Genomic DNA, 17498 nt, shown 5'->3' with positions numbered 1-17498 from the left:
ATGAAAAATTTCCAGAATTTGCCTGTTTGTTTTTTTTTTTGGTCAATCAATTAATTGTGAGAATAATCAACTTCTTAAATAATCACTAACTGCAGCTTGTATCAGCTCATTATGAAGCTAAAAATTGTTACAAATTGCACACACTGGACTTGAAACTTCTCTCCTGAACAAGGAAAAACTAAAAGAGAAATCTTCTGAAAACACATTTTAATAACATTTACATATTTTTTCCTTTTGTTCTGCTTCGCAAGTTTAGAGGATGAAATAAAGACCTGGAGCTTCCTAACACCTGTAACTACCAGTTTAAAATAGTTTTCTCCGGGCGTGCCGTGGTGGCGTAGCGGTTAGCGCGACCCGTATTTGGAGGCCTTGAGTCCTCGACGCGGCCATCGCGGGTTCGACTCCTGGACCCGACTATATTTGCCGCATGTCTTCCCCCCTCTCCTTCCCTATTTCCTGTCAGCCTACTGTCACATAAGGGACACTAGAGCCCACAAAAAGACCCCCTGGAGGGGTTAAAAAATAGTTTTCTCCAGTAAATCAGTTCAGTTTTGTCTCTGAAACGAAGTGACAAAAACAATCCGGGGCGTTTTTCACATGTTGTGCGGTCAGTCAGATTCTGATTTTATTTATACACAGAAGACAAGAAAAAACAGAAAGTTATTCTATAACAGATGCAGTTATTTTCAATATTATTTTAGTGTTTACTAGTTATTTTCCATAAGTTAATATAAGCCTATGAGTTCTTTATAAAAACAGTTATTTTGCCCCATCTTTCCGTGTGTGTCTACGATCACTGCGCTCCCCCCATGAACACGGTGTTGATGGGCGGCAGCGAGGAAACCAGGTCCTGTACCTCTGAGGACGCCGCGCCGCGATGCAGAGACGTCAGAGCGTCCTGGGAGCTGAACGGAGACGGAAGTCCGAACATGCAGGTCGCAGATCCGGAGGGGGGAAGAGGATGATGACCTGAGGACAAAACCACACGTTCAATCAGAATGTTAGCATTAGCTATTAGCTTCTGCACACAAACAAGGAATATGACTTGTTTTTCTCTCAATGTAAAAGCATTTTAAATATAAATTTGATGAGAAAATAAAAAGGATTTTCATGTTTGGTGGTCATTAGGCTGGACAATCCAATGCTATTTGTGATTATTTGAACAAATGGTAGCTTGAGGCGCCTGGAAATTGTATCCAATTGCAGAAGTCTACAATTATTGTCACCATTTATATTTAGCTTGCTAATTAAATATTTAGTTTGGAGCTGAACATTTAGCTACAAACTAAATATTTAGCTCTGAGTTAGCTAAATATTTAGTAAACAAGCTACCCATTTAGCTCCAAATTAATTATTTAGCTCTGATCTAAATATTTAGCTCTGAGCTAGCTAACTCTTTAGCCTCTAACTAAATATTTAGTGAGCAAGGTAACTACTAGCTCCAAACTAAATATTTATTTCTGAGCTAGCTAAATATTTTTTAGCTCTGAGCTAGCCAGGTATTTATCTTTACAAACAGCATCCAATGAAGAAAGAGCCTTTTACAACAAGAACTACAAGGGTCCTAAAACAGAACCTTGGAGAACCCCATAATAGATTGGATCAGGATTGTTCTGGTTATATATATATATATACATATATATGCATCTCTAAAGTAGTATTGCTAAAATATTAGCAATTGATTGGTCTCAGTGGTTCTGATATGGACCTGTTCCAGATTCTGCCTCGCTGAAAAAGCTTCCTGACGTTTTCCTGCCTGGTTCGTCCAGGATGTTCAGCGGGTCGTGGACCTCGGAGAACGCTGCGGAGAACGGGCGAAGGTTTCCCACGCTGCTGATGACGGACACGTGCTGATCAACCAAAGGATTCACTCGCTGGCTGGCCAAGAAGCTGCTGTTGCCATAGAAACCTGCAAACAGACATTAAAACAAAATCTTAAGGTCAATCTTTGTGTGATTTTTGCTTTGTAGAAGTAGAAATCTGGTTCTTCAATCAATGGGAATAAAAATCTCAACCATGAATAACATGAGAAAAAAGTCATAACAAAAACATAATTTACTTGAATTAAATTAATTAGAGCCGCTGAAAACAAGGAAATCTGACTTTAATCTCTGAATTCTCAAAAAATTAAACTTTTTTCTCAGAATTTGGGGAATAAATATGGAAAAGAAATCAAATTTTCCCAGAATTTTGACTTGAATCTCCAATTTCTGATTTCAGCCTCTAAAATTCTTATTTTTCTCATCTTTTTTAGATTAAAGCAGAATTCTGAGATTAGGATTCAGAATTATTCTGACTTTAATCTCTGATATCTGATTTCTGCTTCTAAAATTATAAATCCTATCTCTAAAATTCAGATTTCTTTCTCAAATTTCAGAGTTTAAAGTCAGAATTCTGAGATTAGAATTGGTGAATTCTGACTCTAGTCTCAGAATTCTGATTTATTCTGAGATTAGAGTCATAATTCTGGAAAAAGAAAAGGTCAGAACTCTGAGATTGGAGTCAGATTTCATTCTTTTTTTCCAACGACCCGAATCATCTTCCATATTTTTATGTTTTGGAAGTTAAAATATTCTCTGTTCAAACGGAACCGGATTCTAAGAATCCTCACCGCCATGACCCAGAACGCCGTACGCCGACCCCTGACAGCCGCCGCCACCAGCGAGGTTCAGTCCGGCCCCCATGAAGCCAAAACCATCTGGAGCGTCCAGAATCTGAGGCGCCCCCGCCTGCTGATCCAGACCCGGTTCTGTCTGGACCGGTTCGGGACCCGGCGTGTATCTGGATGGCGGCCGGACCGCGGCGCCGTACGTCGTCAGGGAGCAGTCGCCGCTGCCAGAGGAGTGGTGGACAGACGGAGGGTAGAAACCGTCCTTGCTCAGGGCCGGATCTCCCAGGGACGGGTACCGGGCCAGGTGGTACCCCACAGGAGGATTATGGGTCTGAATTGCTGTCAGGCAGGGATTCTGGACCTGAGACCTAATAAAAACCCAAGTAAAATTATTCCTGTTATTAATAAAAATTAATCTGGTTTATACAATTTTCCCACAGTAAAATTCAAGCACTTTCAAGGTGAGTTTTCAAACTTTTCCAGCACTTTGGAGATAAAAACAGTATAAATGAACTAAAAAAACAGTTTCAATTCACTATTTTAACATATAATTTATTACTGTTAATAATAATTTCTTGTGATAGTTCTCTACATTCTACAGCAGGAATAAAGTAAAATAAAACAACAAAATGTAATGTTTATGTTTCTCTTACCCTACACGTCTCTCTGGTTTGAAAATATAACACTAATTTAACAACAACAACGAAATTTTTTTGTCATTTTAATGTATAAAATATTAGCCAACCTTTATTTCAGTTACACATATCAATAAGTCATTGAGTCATTAGGAATAAAAAAATATTGAAAAATAAAATAAAAATTGTTCTTGTTAAGATTTCTTACATTTGGTAAATCTAAAGAAATTTTGAATTAACTTCATACAAACAGAAAAAAATGTTTGTGTCTTTAAATTAGGTGTAAATGTTCATGTGTTCATCTGTAAATAACTTACGGCTTTTAATCCCCAAAATTTTAATTTATATTTAAACGCTCTGACATAATTTCAGCTCTGGCTGTTTTTTAAATTTATTTTTTAATGAACAGGCTTTTTTTGAGTTTGTACGCAATTACGCAACTAATCTAAATTAGTTTCCGATTATTTCAATAATTGATTATCACGATTAATCCAAATAATAATTTCAATCCTGCTGATTTACAATACTTATGCTTAAGATAACAACCAAAGCAGACAATTATTGGGCCTAAAAACATTATTTTGCTTAGTAATTCCTACATTAATATTCTATATATACTGTATTTAGTGATTGTGAAAGTATATAATCATTACATATTAGCATAAGCAGCACATAAAGCGAACCTGGGAGCCGTTTGGTAGGTCTGAGCCGAGGGCCCGCTGCTGACGGCGGGAAAAAACCCGCTGGACTGCGGCAAGCAGTGGTACAGGGTCTCCGGGTACGAGGAGCAGGGGCTGGGCTGCGTGATTTCACTGAGAGAGGAGAGGCAGGAGGGTGAAGAGAAGGAGCAGGAAGAGGGCGTCAGGGGCCTCCCCGCCATGGGCCCCTGGTTGATGACGGAGCCCCGATGGACCAACGCGGCCGGGGAGATGGGCGGCGTCATGAGGGGTCCGCTGACCTGAGAGAAGTCCATCTGACCGCCTGATGGGCATCATGACAATAGTCAGACATTTTGTTTTTATGCTTAAACTGCCTGACGGTTACTATGGTTACCTGAAGACGTGAAGCCAGAACTGTCGTTCCCCTGATAGAGGACGGCTTTAGCTTCCAGATCCTGCTGCTGATTGGTCGATAGAAGCATGTAGGCGTGTCCTCCCAAGGATTCGTTCTTCACCGATTGGTCGACGGAGGTGGGGGCTTTGCTGCGGTTCGCCAGAAAGCAGGAACTGGGCGACGCCATGAACGCAGCTTTACTGGCATCTGAAGGAGACAACCAAACTTAAATTTCAGATAATTATCCTCATTTAGCGCTGCTGGGGGAGTTCAGGAGGGAACTGTTTTTAAGGATGTTTTCAAAGTTGCAACATTTGTTACATTTTCAGCTGCTGCGGTTCACTTTCACACGGCACAGCGTCAAACAAACCAAATTAAACATAAAAACATGTTCCCCTCCTCGCCTGTGGGGGCGCTGCAACAAGAACCACTGAAAAAAATGGCACAAAACCCTCTGAAGGAGACACTGAGCGCAAAAAATACTTGGTAAGATTTTGTGTTTGTTTTGCATTCACGCCTCTTTAAATTAACCAAATTTTGTAGGTAAACAAACTGGATTGAACAGGACTGGTTTGATTTGGGTTCAGTGAGACCAGAGTTGGGTAGTAACTAGTTACATTACTCAATTACATTTACTTGAGTAACGTTTTTGAAAAAATTTACTTTTAGGAGTATTTTTAATATGTTGTACTTTGAGAAATATTATTATGAAGTATTTCTAATCTTACTTGAGTAAAATTTCTGGATTTTCTGCCCACTGAATGAAAAACAAAAATTCACCAGACACAGACCTGCAGCTTTTATTAAAGTTTCATACGTTTTTTTATTGAAAGAAACTGATTTACAAAGAAATTATTTGTTATTTTTGTTACTTATATGAATTATTGACATTTTCATCATTATAATACCGAAATTTGCTTTTTAATTTGGTCCATTTTATGTATTTTTTAAATATTAAATGATCGATAATTTCATCAGTTACTAGGACCTTGAGTAGACTTTTAACCAAATACTTTTGTACTTCCACTTCTTAGGTGGTTACTTTTTACTTTTACTTAAGTAAAAGTAGTTCCACTCTATCTCAAGTACAGTTTTTGGGTTTTCTGCCCACCTCTGAGTGAGACCCAATACCTGCATTTTTCATGTATTTTTCCAGAAGGTTCTGCAGGTCCTGCTCCTTGTCGTTGTTGAACTGCGTCTCCAGCGCCAACAGGATGTACTCGTCTAACAGCATCCGGATCAGATGGAAGGAACCTGTCAGCGTCAGAACAGAAAGCGGCTCAGACGTTCATCCAGCTGAGAGTTCACTCGACCTTTAGGGCCCCATTGCTCTTTGTTTGACCTGCAGGGCCACACGTTTGTGTTTGAGCTTAAGTGGGCCTTCAGAGAGAGCGAGAGCCACCAAATGGTGGTTGTTTATTCATGCACACGTAGCCTGTGTGCGTGTGTTTGAACAGAGAGCACGCCGACCGCAGATAAGACTCTGTGTAATCAAAGCGAGTCTGGCCATTACGATTTATGATGCTATTGTAGCAATCTGCTTTGAGCTGACTCGTATCGGACGGCCAGACGTCTTTTAGTGGGAAGATCTGAAAATCTTCATCTGCACTGCAGAGACACAAAATCTTAAAAGGTATTTCTGGTCTAGTTTCTAGTGCAAATATTTTAGGAAATAAGACGAAACTAACTTATAACTAACTTTTCAGCAAGAAATGGGAGTTTAAGTCAATAATTCCTTAAATTGATGAAAAAGTTCTAGTTACATTGGCGGATTATTTCACTTATGATAAGACATTTTCCCCCATATAATAAGTGAAATAATTTGCCAATGGAACTAGAACTTTTTCATCAATATTACGAAATTATTGACTCAAAACAATCATTAATATTGGTGAAAAAGTAAAAAAGGTCCATGGGCAGATAATTTAACTTATAACAATTATTTTGAGTAAATAAACAATTATTTATTTGTTTATATAAGTAATAACATTATAACAATAAATACATATATCTTGCTGAAAAGTTACTTGTAAGTTAGTTTTGTCTTATTTGAAGTGTGCTAATTTATTGCATTAGAGACTAAACCTAAAATATTTGGTAAGATTTTGAGTTTTTGCAACATGAACCAAGATTTGGACCAAGTTCTACGGCTGGGCGACATGGACTAAAAATAAAACCTCCAGATCCGATTCAAAAAATTACAAATGATAGAAAACATTTTCAAAAAGTGGATTTTATAATCCCTTCTGTGAGTTTTGTATAATGCAACACACAAAACCTCCTGCTTTAAAACATTAACACCAATGTTACAAATGTTATAAATGCCATAAAGCATGCATAAACTGGAATAAACTCTTTCCACTTCCTTACCGAAGCTGGAGGCGTTGTTGAGCGTGAGGTTGTGCATGATCCGTGCACCAAAGAAGCTCCACCGGAGGAGGAAATCCTGAGCTCGCTTCTTCACGGATCGACCGCACTGCTTGCCAGGCTGATGAAAACATGAGTAAGTGATTTAAAAAGCTGCTTATTTTCTGTTTCAGTTTGTTTTGGTGAGTGGATGAACCGTCTCTACCTTGATGACTTTGTGCTCCACCACCGAGTCCAGCCACTCTATGAACGACTCAACTGTGGCATTTTTCCTCAGCAGCTCCTTCAGCTCCTGAAAAACACTGACGGAGTCGTCTGGGTGGGAAAAAAGAATAAAAACGCGACAAGAAAATGTAAAATTGCAGGCAAACTTGGGTAGGTTTTGTCACTACAAAGTCAACGAAATATGGAAAAGTTATTTCCAGTTTAATTCTATGAGTTAAAAGCATCGAAAGGTGCAAATATTTATTTCCAGAGTTTCACCGGCAACCTAAACACCTAAACTTTAGAATGTGTAAAAAAAATTAGGATGAACTTTCTACAATCTGGACAGACCCAACAAGGCACTTATTATGTTAAACATTCAAACAATAATTTGCATGAACTATTTTTATGATTTTTTGTTTCTTTAACTCATAAAATGTGCAGAAAAACAATTAAATGTAGAAAAAAATTATTTATTAACTAATTGTATCATTTATTTCTTCAATCCTTTTTCCAACCATTTATTTATTTTTACATTCAGTCATGTCATTTATTTATCTCTCTATTTATTCTGTATTTTTTACAACTTTTTTGTTCTGCCAATTAATTTTTAACAATTTAATAATCTATTTATCTGATTTCTTTTCAATTTTTTACATTAACACTTCTTCTTTCTTTGTTCTATTAATCTGTTAAAATTTTTTTAGAATTTTATGATTGATTTATATATTTGTTTGTCTGTTGCACTAAAATACGTTTTTATAAATGCTACAAATCTATTTTTGTCAAAGCCACAATGAGGCTTTTAACATCCTCGTTGTGGGTTTGGATTTTTTATTTTATTCTTTTCATCGAACCTCCAATTTAACTTAGAAATATTGAAGTTTAAAAGTACATTTTAAAAAAAAAACAAAAAAAACATTTTGGTTGCTAACATTTATGCTAAGCTAACAAACAGCATCAACCCTGGTGATGAATCCTGATCAGTGCATAACTGAACATCATCACAAGAGATTTTCTTACACTCAGAGTAAATATCCGAGTCCTGGTCTCCGGCTGCCGACGCGCTGAGCAGCGGCTGTGAGTTGATGCTGCTGAGATCCACGCAGTCGATGTCCAGAACCATGTCGGTCACCACAGTTTGGTCAAAAAGAGCCGGCCGGGCAATCTGGCAATCAACACAAAGAAAATAAAAATCATTTCTGGCAATCAACACAAAGAAAATAAAAATCATTTCTGGGACAACACAAAGAAAATAAAAATCATTTCTGGGACAACAGAGAGAATAAGAATCATTTCCAGGTCCGTTTCCAGACATTCAGTTGGTTTCTCGCCTGCTTTACCTGTGCCAGGTGCAGGAAAGATGTCTGCCTCTTCAGCGAGGAGACGAAGCGCCGTGCGATGGGGAGCTTCTTTGCTGCAAGGCATTCTGGGAGGTTCTCCAAAGACGAGGCCAACCAATGTTCCCAGTGTTTGGCAAAGTTTCTTATGTCTGCCAATAAACTGAGAAACAAAAACAGGTTCACCTCTAAATTATGAGAAGTTTTCTGGAGTAAAGTTTTAGAAACACACCTCTCAGGCATTTCCTGCATCGTGGCCGGAATTAAAACGTCAGTTAGAACCTGAGAAAACAGACGACAAATCATGAGCAACACGAAATCAGACACAGGAGAATAAACTATCATTTCTTTCCCCTTTAAACAACATCAAATAAAGGTCTGACTTTTCTACATTTCAGTAGGCATGGAAGAGCCTCAGGCTCACTGCAACAACAAAAGAATAAAAATCCTGACTTTAATCTCAAATTCTGTTTTTTTCCCCCTCAGAATCAAATTCAAAAATATTTTATTTGTCAATATTTTCACTTTAATCTCAAAATAAAAAAATTTTCTTAGAATTCTGACACTAATCTCGAATTTTGTCTTTATTGTTGTAAAAATTTGAGATTAAAGTCAGATTTTTTTTTCACTGGCCCTAATATTCTTCCACAAGTAGGAGATTCTACTGCTGCAGTAAAAGGTTAATTAAGATATAAAAGGATATTAAAGTGCAGCGCTCTAAATCGAAGCTGGTAGGACAGAGTTTCATCGTCATGTAAAGTTTGTGACATTAAGGCTATAAAGCAACATTATCAAGTTAGATGGTGGATCATCTTGGTTCTCTCTCAGACCATCAAGGCAGTTAAATACTCATGTGAAGAATTTCTGTATAAAACTAATAATGATATTTAAACATAAAAAAGCAAAAATGTAAATTTGTAGAAGTATTTTATAGCAACCTTGTAGAGGATGGAGTCACAGACACAGAAGACGTCGACTATAATCGGGTTTTCTAGCAGCGGCAGCAGATGGTCGGGCATTCCCTGCCAGAAGTGGAGCAGGAAATTCTGGATCTGAGCAAAAACAAAATAAAGTGATCAATATGCATCAGTACTTTATCAGGATGAAGTACTGATACATAACAGATAATGACCTCTTCAAAGTTGATATTGATGGCGTTATCCAGGATGCACTGGCAGTGAGTTTTATACATCATGATCAGAGTGTCAACCTGGAATAGAGAGAAAATTCAGTCTACCTAAATCTAGAACATCTTTTGTTTGTTTGTTTGTTTATTAAAACACAAAGCATGAAATAAAAACCAGCCACCTTTTCTCTGGAAATATTTCCCTGCAGCACGAGATGCTGGGCGTTGGGGAAGTCCGGAAGCAGCGTTCCGGTTTTAGAGCTCAAAGAGTATTTCCTGGTAAAGCCACCCTGCAAAACAAACACTTTCACTTTTTACTCTTTATTTAAATCCGTTTGGGAAAAAATTATATTGTGGCAACAGAAAATGCTGAAATCACATTTTGAAATCACAAATTACTAACAAAGAAAGGATCTATTTTGGTCCACTCAGAGGATTATTCAGTCATTTTATATCAAAATCCTGTTGAATTTTAAAGTTTTTAAACTTTCTCCTCACAGCAGCGAATAAGAGTAGCCCTACTGTAAAAACATACGGTTGACTCCCAAATCACTCATACCCTTGGCAGATTTCAAATTAAAATGATAGAAAATGTAACTAAGAAGTTTGTTTCTGATTAGAAGTGAGGCAAACATCTTCCAAAAGATATTTGCAACATCTGTGAGGCAAACATCTGGAACAGAATGTAACCGGAGAAGCAATTCTGGGAAAAAAAGAAGCAATTTATCTATTTTAATTTATATTTTAATTTAAGAAATGGATGTCAAATATAGCACATAAAAATGGCTGCAAATAGTAGCACAATTATACAACCATGCAGCTTTGACAAGCAGAAGTGGAGCCTCCTGCACAACCAACAAGAATGCAGCATGTGGTTTCTGGACGGTAAGTCAACAACAAAACATTTATCTTTTCCAGCAGCCATCGTACAGCGCATACAGCAGTAAAACCGGCTGACCAGATGTGCTGGTACTCAGCTTGTGTTGCTAGGCAACACCGCAGTGTGACTCAACAAACAGGATGTTTTCGAAACATTATTTTATTATCAATAAAACTGTGTGGATGTTGTTTTAGAAGTATAAAAAGGTGAAAAAAGTGAATTTTGTGTAATAGATCCCCTTTAATTTTCCCAATAAACTTCCTGAAGGTGTTTCAGGTGTTGGAGACCTCAGCATTTAAGCTGGTGTCAACATAAAAACAAACTGATCTAGTTTTTATTTTTTAAACTAAACTAAGGCAAAGTTCCTATTAAGGGTTAAAGTATGAAAACCTGCTTTGCATTGTGGGTAAAAAAAAAAGTACCTCATTCTTGAGTTTACTCCCTGAAAATCTGCAAGCAAAACAAAACAAGAGTTAAATTCAAACAAAACTCTTTAGCTGTTCAAATCATTTTATTATGTAGTTAAATTAATAGCAGAAGGTTTGACATAAACTCACCTGGTCAAACCTTTACCCGAATACACGGAGTGATAATACGCGCTGCTCTCTTTGATCCCAATTCCATAGTAATGATATCTGGAAAATGTTGTTATGCATAAATTCACATAAAACCCAACTTGGAATTACTTATTTTCCCTAATTTTTCTTTTTACTTGGAGTGTCCTCTGGTGCCGAGTCGTCTTGTTGTCAGAAGAGGAAACTTTTGTCGAATTGTCTGATGAGCAGAAAAGGCATAAAATAAGCTTCAAACTATTTATTTTAAACTGCATGCATCATTTTCATTCACTAAAGAAAATAGTTTTAAATTTAAGGTTTTATATCTCAAGAACAATTCTTGTTGGTCAGTAAAACCACAAATAAAACAAACTTGGATTAAAAAAACTAGTCAACAGCTGATTATTCAGTTGGACCATTTCAAAGAAAGATGTATTCCTGCAAAACAAAAAACCTGCTTTGCCTTCCTTATATCTGGTTATTTGTGTCTTAAAATTTAAAGAATGTCAGGAAAAAAATAAACTCACCTTTCCAAAAGTAGCAGCACATGCAGGCTCTAGTTTCTCTTTCCTGCAGAAGTCCAGATAGTGAGCATAAAGGATGCAACGAGGCAGACACACTCCTTCACACACGATGTAGTTCTCCTCAAGCCTGCAGAGAAAAACAAAAAACCAAATATCATGTTAGAGATGCAAAAAGATTAAAAAATAGCACCAGGAAAAGAAAAAATGACTTGACAAGTAACAGAACAAATTATTATTTTTGTTTTCCCTGAATGACGCCTAAATATTTAACACGACACCCATTCATAGTTATTATTAGAAAAGAAATAAAAGGTGTAAGTGTCTGCCAAAAAACTCTTTTAGAAAAAAGTTGAAAATTTGCCAGAAAAAAATCTGAAATTTTAAGATTAATCTCAGAAATTTTCTAAAAAAAAGAAACATGGAAGTTTCAATTGACAAAAATTTGACAGAAATTTTTGGAAATTTACAAAAGTCAAAATTTCCAAATTTCTGAGATTAATTCCTGGCAAATTTTTGACTTTGCAAACTTTGAATTTTTTTTTCTGAATTCCATTTTTTTCCATTTTATCCACATTTGGTATCCAAAAAAGCACATAATTATGAGTTTAACTCAACACCAAAATACTTATCACATGAAAAAAATAATAATAAGAAAAAGCATCCAATACGTAGTTCCCACAAGTCTGAGTCGGAATTGATCCATGCCACTGAACCGCCATGTTGGTAGGCAAACAAAGCATAAATGAACCTTGGCTTCAAGACCAACAAAAACAAAGTATATTGACACTCTTGACTAATGTGCACGACAAATGAATATTAACAAAATCACTGCTGTTGAGATGGAGAATGAGATGGAGAATGTGGCTTGTTTACTGTTGTCATAGGAACTCCATAGCAACTGTCATGATAGTTAGCTACGGATACCTACAAAGATGTCTGCCAGAAAGTGTGACATAACATAACCCTAACATGTCACTTAACCTATCAGAAGTTTCCAAAGCCATGACATCATCATCTGGGTTTTCACCTCTATTGTTTAAAGAGACAGTCATCATAATTGTGTATGTAAACTTGTGGTTTTGAAGACATTAATGAACAAATCTCAGATATTTCTTCTGTCTCATTATTGCAGCATGTATTTAATTTCAAAAAAGTTAGATAATCCTAAAAAAAATCCCTAAAACAGGACATATTTATGTCATACAGAGAGCAAAAACGGGATGTTTGTGTGTGTTCTGTAAATATGAAATAAGATCCTTATGCGTGCACCATGTTTGCTCTTACCACTGTAGCGTTAGCTGCGTTTGTTTCTTCTTGTCCTTGATGATCTGACTGATTGTCTTCCTGGACGAACTGTTGCTCTGTTTCATGGAAAGGTCAGAGTTCAACTCCAACAGGTCGTGCTCGTCTTCAGACGAAGGCGTCTCATTGCTGTCCTCTGCAGAGAAATACAACAGAGCAGGAAAGTTTAAGCCAAAATTCACCTGAAAAACATGCAGAAATTTCTGGAAATGTTTTCCAGCATGCAACTACAACTTCAGCTGGAAAGGAATGAAATTATTTGAAAAATCTGCAATTCTTTCATCCTGTAAATCACTCCTGTACATGCAGGGCTGCGCAGTTTGAGAAACTTTTACTGCGCTCAACAACTGTAAACTTTAGCTTGTAATTAAAAACATGGAGGAATAAAGAACAGCAATCTGCTCATTTTCTTAACTCTTTATATTTCTCTTCTCTTAAATTAGTTCATTAACGTGCTTCTGATAGTTTACTCTGACCTTTCTCCACTAATGGAGCATTTGATGAGTAGTTCTTAATTTATTTTAGATTTGGTGTTTCTGACTAAGCCTTCAAGGTTTTCCTCATTTCCTTCTCAGCTTTCATTTCTGATTAGTTTCTTTTATCCGACCTTGGAAGTATTTCTCTCTTTGTTTATCCCTCAAGTTTAATTGTTTACCTCTTCTTGTATTACCAAAAGTATACAATATGATGAGGATAATGTTGAAAAGAATCAATAAAGTAGACCCATATTTTCTGAAGTTTACAGTAATAATTTTTAAGGCCTGTGCTGTGACCTCGTAATGACTTGTTATTGTGCTAACGGGGAATGTTTTCATTCCTTTTCCTGTTCCAGAGAAAAAGCCTTTTTACAAACCAATGTGTTAAATTACTTTCAGAAAAGGTCCTAATAGAAATTCCTGTCAATTCTTACATCAAGATTATGTTTTATCAGTTTATTAGGTTCACAATTATTTTCTTTTTAATCAATTTGTCACACTTAAATGTTTAGATTGTTGAAATAATTTAGATATAAAAGAAAATGCAAAGATGTTATTTGTTAATTAAGTTTTGACTAATTTAGTTTTAATTTGTTGTTTTATTTTTAGTTGGTTTAATAATTTCCCACAAATGTCAACATCCCATAGAAGGACATGTATCCATCCTATTTTTGCGTACTTACAGTAGATATTTAAAATAAAGCAACAGTTGTCTTTTTTGTAACATTAGCGGCTATAGGCTGGGTTTATTTAGCTTACAGGAGAGAAAATGGCTCTTTGGATAGGAAATGTTGCACAGTCCGCAGCAACCCCGGTTCGAATCTGGGTCACGGCACCAAACTGTCGTGGAAAAAAACTATTTCCAAGCACTGTTCAGGTAAAATCACTCAATCAGGTGTATTCATGAATTGTGCACAACTCAGAGAGCTCACAGGAAAGTCAATAATGAAGCAAGTCTGAAAGGGAAAGCTCTGCTAGGCAGAGACACCACATGAGTTTTGTACAAAGGGATAAGGGATCCAAAGCCTGGGAATCAGACTGGTTCCCATGCAGCTGGGGAAAAACAACGTCCAACCTTGTGCATGTAACCCAAACAGCTTTAACTTGGTGGGAATATACAGAACTTAGAATAAACATATAGCAATACAACTAGCAGGTGTAACCTAACTGTAATTTTTCCACATCACACAGTTTCCAAAAAATCCCCTTCAGAATATTTTTTACAAGATTGGAGGTAATCAGTTTGCTTATTTATTAGTGTAAGATAAAATTTTGTATTAGTTTTCTGTCAGCAGTTATTTTTCCCCTGGCAATCTGCCACAGACTCCATTAGCCCTTTTATGCTAGCAGCTAGCAGGCGGTTTAGCTGAACCAAACTCTCCTCAGTTTGGGTCCCGGAGTCCAAAAAGTATCTTGATGTGGTTTTCACGCTACAATGAAGGACTCAGTCTCTATTTTGAGTTTTCAGAAATGGCCAATAGTGGATGCTAATTTTTCATTTAGTGCTTTTGCTAACATTGAAAATGTTTAGCCCAACTTAGCTTCCCATAAATAAAGACATTTCCAGAAAAATCCTGAAGAACTAATTTACTTGGCTGCTTCCAGTTATTCAACTTCCAGTTGAATAAAGTTCAACATCTGCGTTGAAGTTTTGGTTATTCATGCTCTTATTTTGAAGGGGGAACTGTTTGCAAAGCAGCTACGTTTCCTCACGTTTTATTTTTCTCCACCATAAAGGTAAAAAAGAAAACACGAAAGACGGAGAACAAACATGAATGCAATTTATAAACATTATATTACAAGTGTAAATTATTATGTCATAGTTAAATTGTTGGTGAATGTTGTAGTATTTAAAGAGTAGATATAATTTAGCATCTAAACTGTAATTTAAAGCTCTATAGCGATATTAATTGAAGATCACAAAATCTGGAAATTAGATACTCAAATTTAAAATACTTTAAAATTAGGAGTTTTTAGCTTCAAATGCTTTGTTTTTCCAGGCTGCATGTTCTCCGTGTGTAAAACAAACATCCAGCACATATTGCATAATCCAATCATGTGATCTACTAGAGCCAACACTGAAGCTAATGTACAGAACGAGCTGAATATAGACATAAACAAGGGCTGGAGCCATCAGTAGTAAACATGTCTCCAAAAATTCAGAATCAAAAATAACTTTTTATATTCTATTCTAAGATTTCCTGTTTAAAAACAATTATTGTGTCTAATACTTAAAATATTTAAAGTGAATAGCAGGTTTCAAAATGGTGTGTTAGCTAAATGATAAGATTTTATTTCAATGAGCTACAGCAAAAAAGAACATTTTTAAAAGAATCACTTAAAGTTTCTTATCAGGTGGCAGTGTACAAGTTATAGCAAATTAAATAACAGTTTCCATATATTTCTTTTTTCTTATCTTTTTCTAATTTTTTAAATCATCATTAAGATCTTTTTCTTAGTTTTTTTATATTTGGATAAAAGTAAAAACATACATTTTGCCAGAATATATGTAGAATAAAATAAAAATTAATGACATTACAAAATTTTATCAGGGAGCTTACTACAAATTAAATGTAACATGTACTTTTTAACAGGCTTTTCTTTGCACAAATGACAACCCTTAAGCATAATAAAGGTCATTATGAGCTCTGTTGAGTATGTTTTCTGCAAATTAATCAAATTTTTCTCTGGCAATAATAAAAGAACCATTTAATTTGCTTGTTCATGTGGAAAAAGTTGTGTGAATGAAAGTGATTCAAGTTCTGCTCATTTTTTTAAAGCATGGCTGCAAAGATGTGGATTTAGTTTTTGAGATTAGGAAGCAAAGTTTAAAACTTCAGAACATTTTCCGAACACAGAACAAATATTATTTGAGTTAAGCTGTAGTACCACCTTGTGGTTAATTAGTGTCACTGCATATATTTAAGTTTGAATTAAATAATATAGTTCATATGTAAGAGAGGAAATCCACTTCAGTTGAATTTTAATTATGTAAAAAAAAAAAATATATTATGTAAGACTAATAATCACAGATTTACCTGATTTAATCCCAGAATCGTCTTCTTGATGAAAAGTTGTTTGTCCATTAAAATCAGAGTTTATTTCTGGTGAGTTTTGCAAAGCTTTTGCAAAAGAGTGAATAAGAAACATGTCGCCTCTGGCTGAACTCTCGCTACTGCGCTTCATTGGCATGATAAACGAATTACAAAAAATATTTTTTTCTTAAATCAACTAAATAAAATGAAGGTTTCCATCTACTGATCCATGAAGAAATCTTTAAGCAATACTCCTCAACCTCTTATTTACACAGATCCAGCTGAATATCACAAGCATTAGGTCCAGCATTTTGGAAAAGTGAAGCTGCGCTGAGTGAAGGAAGAACTAATGAAGCTGTGGATGCATTCATCATATTTACCGAAGACTGAGCTAATCCACTTTATCAATGATTAACAGAAAACCCTCATCCAGCTGTCTATCCATCTATCTATCTATCTATCTATCCATACCTCCCACAGTCAGCTGGCCTCTTACTTCAGGTTAAACACACACAGATTTCACTCAGAGCTGCTCTCTTTGTTTTCATTCTATCAGGAAAGATATAAATCTAAAATATCTGGATATGTTTGGGTTAAATGTGACTCCTATACTACAGTCCACAACCATCCAAAAGAAGCTTTAAAGTAAAATAAATGTATATTTTCTTTCAGTAGCTTAAGCTAAAACTGAGAAATTATATTTTACTACATTTTTATCTCTACAACAAAAAAACATGAATTAATTTCAATAAAATCACACCTGTTAACAATATGTAAATATATGTGGGATGTTCTTAGTTTTAATTTTTGATGCATTACTTTCTGTTTGACTGGGGTATAAATAAGATGCGACACACACTTCAAAACAATCGATATGGCGTCTTATTGTCATCAAAACAAAATGAAATATGAATTGTTTTTAATAGTTGCAAGATGTTGGACATGGGAACAAATTAGGTATGTAGAACTTGTTTCTGTCCCTTTAAAAATGTTCCCGTTCATTATAAATTATTAATTTTTTTGAAAACTTCTTGTATTACAAATATTTTATAATACAAAATGCTTAATGTTGAATATATAACTCAGATTGTTTAATTGTGTGTGCAGCAAACCATAAAAAACATTAAAAAGTGTGCAAAAAGGAACAGTGAAACCCAATTTGTATGAATTTTAATAATATTTTTGGTTTTATTGACTAAATGAGAGCAGCTCTATTTCTAAATATATAAAGTCTGACTTGTCTGAACTATCTTTTTCCAAACATGGTTTTCTGTTATTTTTTTGATACCTTTATTCATTTATGAATGTAAAACAAAACAAATACAAATAGGTTTTATTCTTTGTTATGCACAAACGATATACATTTATTAATATAAAATTAAAAAATAACC

At 35.5% G+C, this 17498-nt stretch overlaps 1 protein-coding gene across 1 annotated transcript; it reads right to left on the bottom strand.

Moving 5' to 3' along the window:
- Window positions 1-538: 538 nt before the first annotated feature.
- On the bottom strand, window positions 539-16427 carry rfx6 (regulatory factor X, 6). The gene is made up of 20 exons (XM_028039675.1): window positions 16111-16427; window positions 12579-12732; window positions 11298-11421; window positions 10929-10990; window positions 10774-10851; window positions 10639-10666; window positions 9519-9626; window positions 9343-9420; window positions 9149-9262; window positions 8443-8492; window positions 8214-8373; window positions 7894-8038; window positions 6872-6981; window positions 6670-6787; window positions 5431-5553; window positions 4300-4506; window positions 3930-4227; window positions 2612-2979; window positions 1709-1909; window positions 539-969 (listed from the first exon to the last, which is right to left on the bottom strand). The coding sequence occupies exons 1-20, from the start codon at window positions 16262-16264 to the stop codon at window positions 794-796; spliced, it is 2856 nt and encodes a 951-aa protein (XP_027895476.1). The 5' UTR covers window positions 16265-16427; the 3' UTR covers window positions 539-793.
- Window positions 16428-17498: the final 1071 nt, after the last annotated feature.

This window comes from Xiphophorus couchianus, chromosome 15, assembly GCF_001444195.1.
Source record: "Xiphophorus couchianus chromosome 15, X_couchianus-1.0, whole genome shotgun sequence".
Classification (NCBI taxonomy): domain Eukaryota; kingdom Metazoa; phylum Chordata; class Actinopteri; order Cyprinodontiformes; family Poeciliidae; genus Xiphophorus; species Xiphophorus couchianus.
Note: the sequence above shows the minus strand (reverse complement) of the source record. Positions and strands in the feature narration are given on the sequence as shown.

Coding starts and splice junctions, on each gene's coding strand:
- rfx6 (XM_028039675.1), bottom strand. CDS start 16,264: ATGCCAATGAAGCGCAGTAGCGAGAGTTCAGCCAGAGGCGACATGTTT. Junction 6,788..6,871: donor TGGAGCACAAAGTCATCAAG/GTAGAGACGGTT, acceptor TGTTTTCATCAG/CCTGGCAAGCAGTGCGGTCG. Junction 970..1,708: donor CGAGGCAGAATCTGGAACAG/GTCCATATCAGA, acceptor TTTTGTCCTCAG/GTCATCATCCTCTTCCCCCC.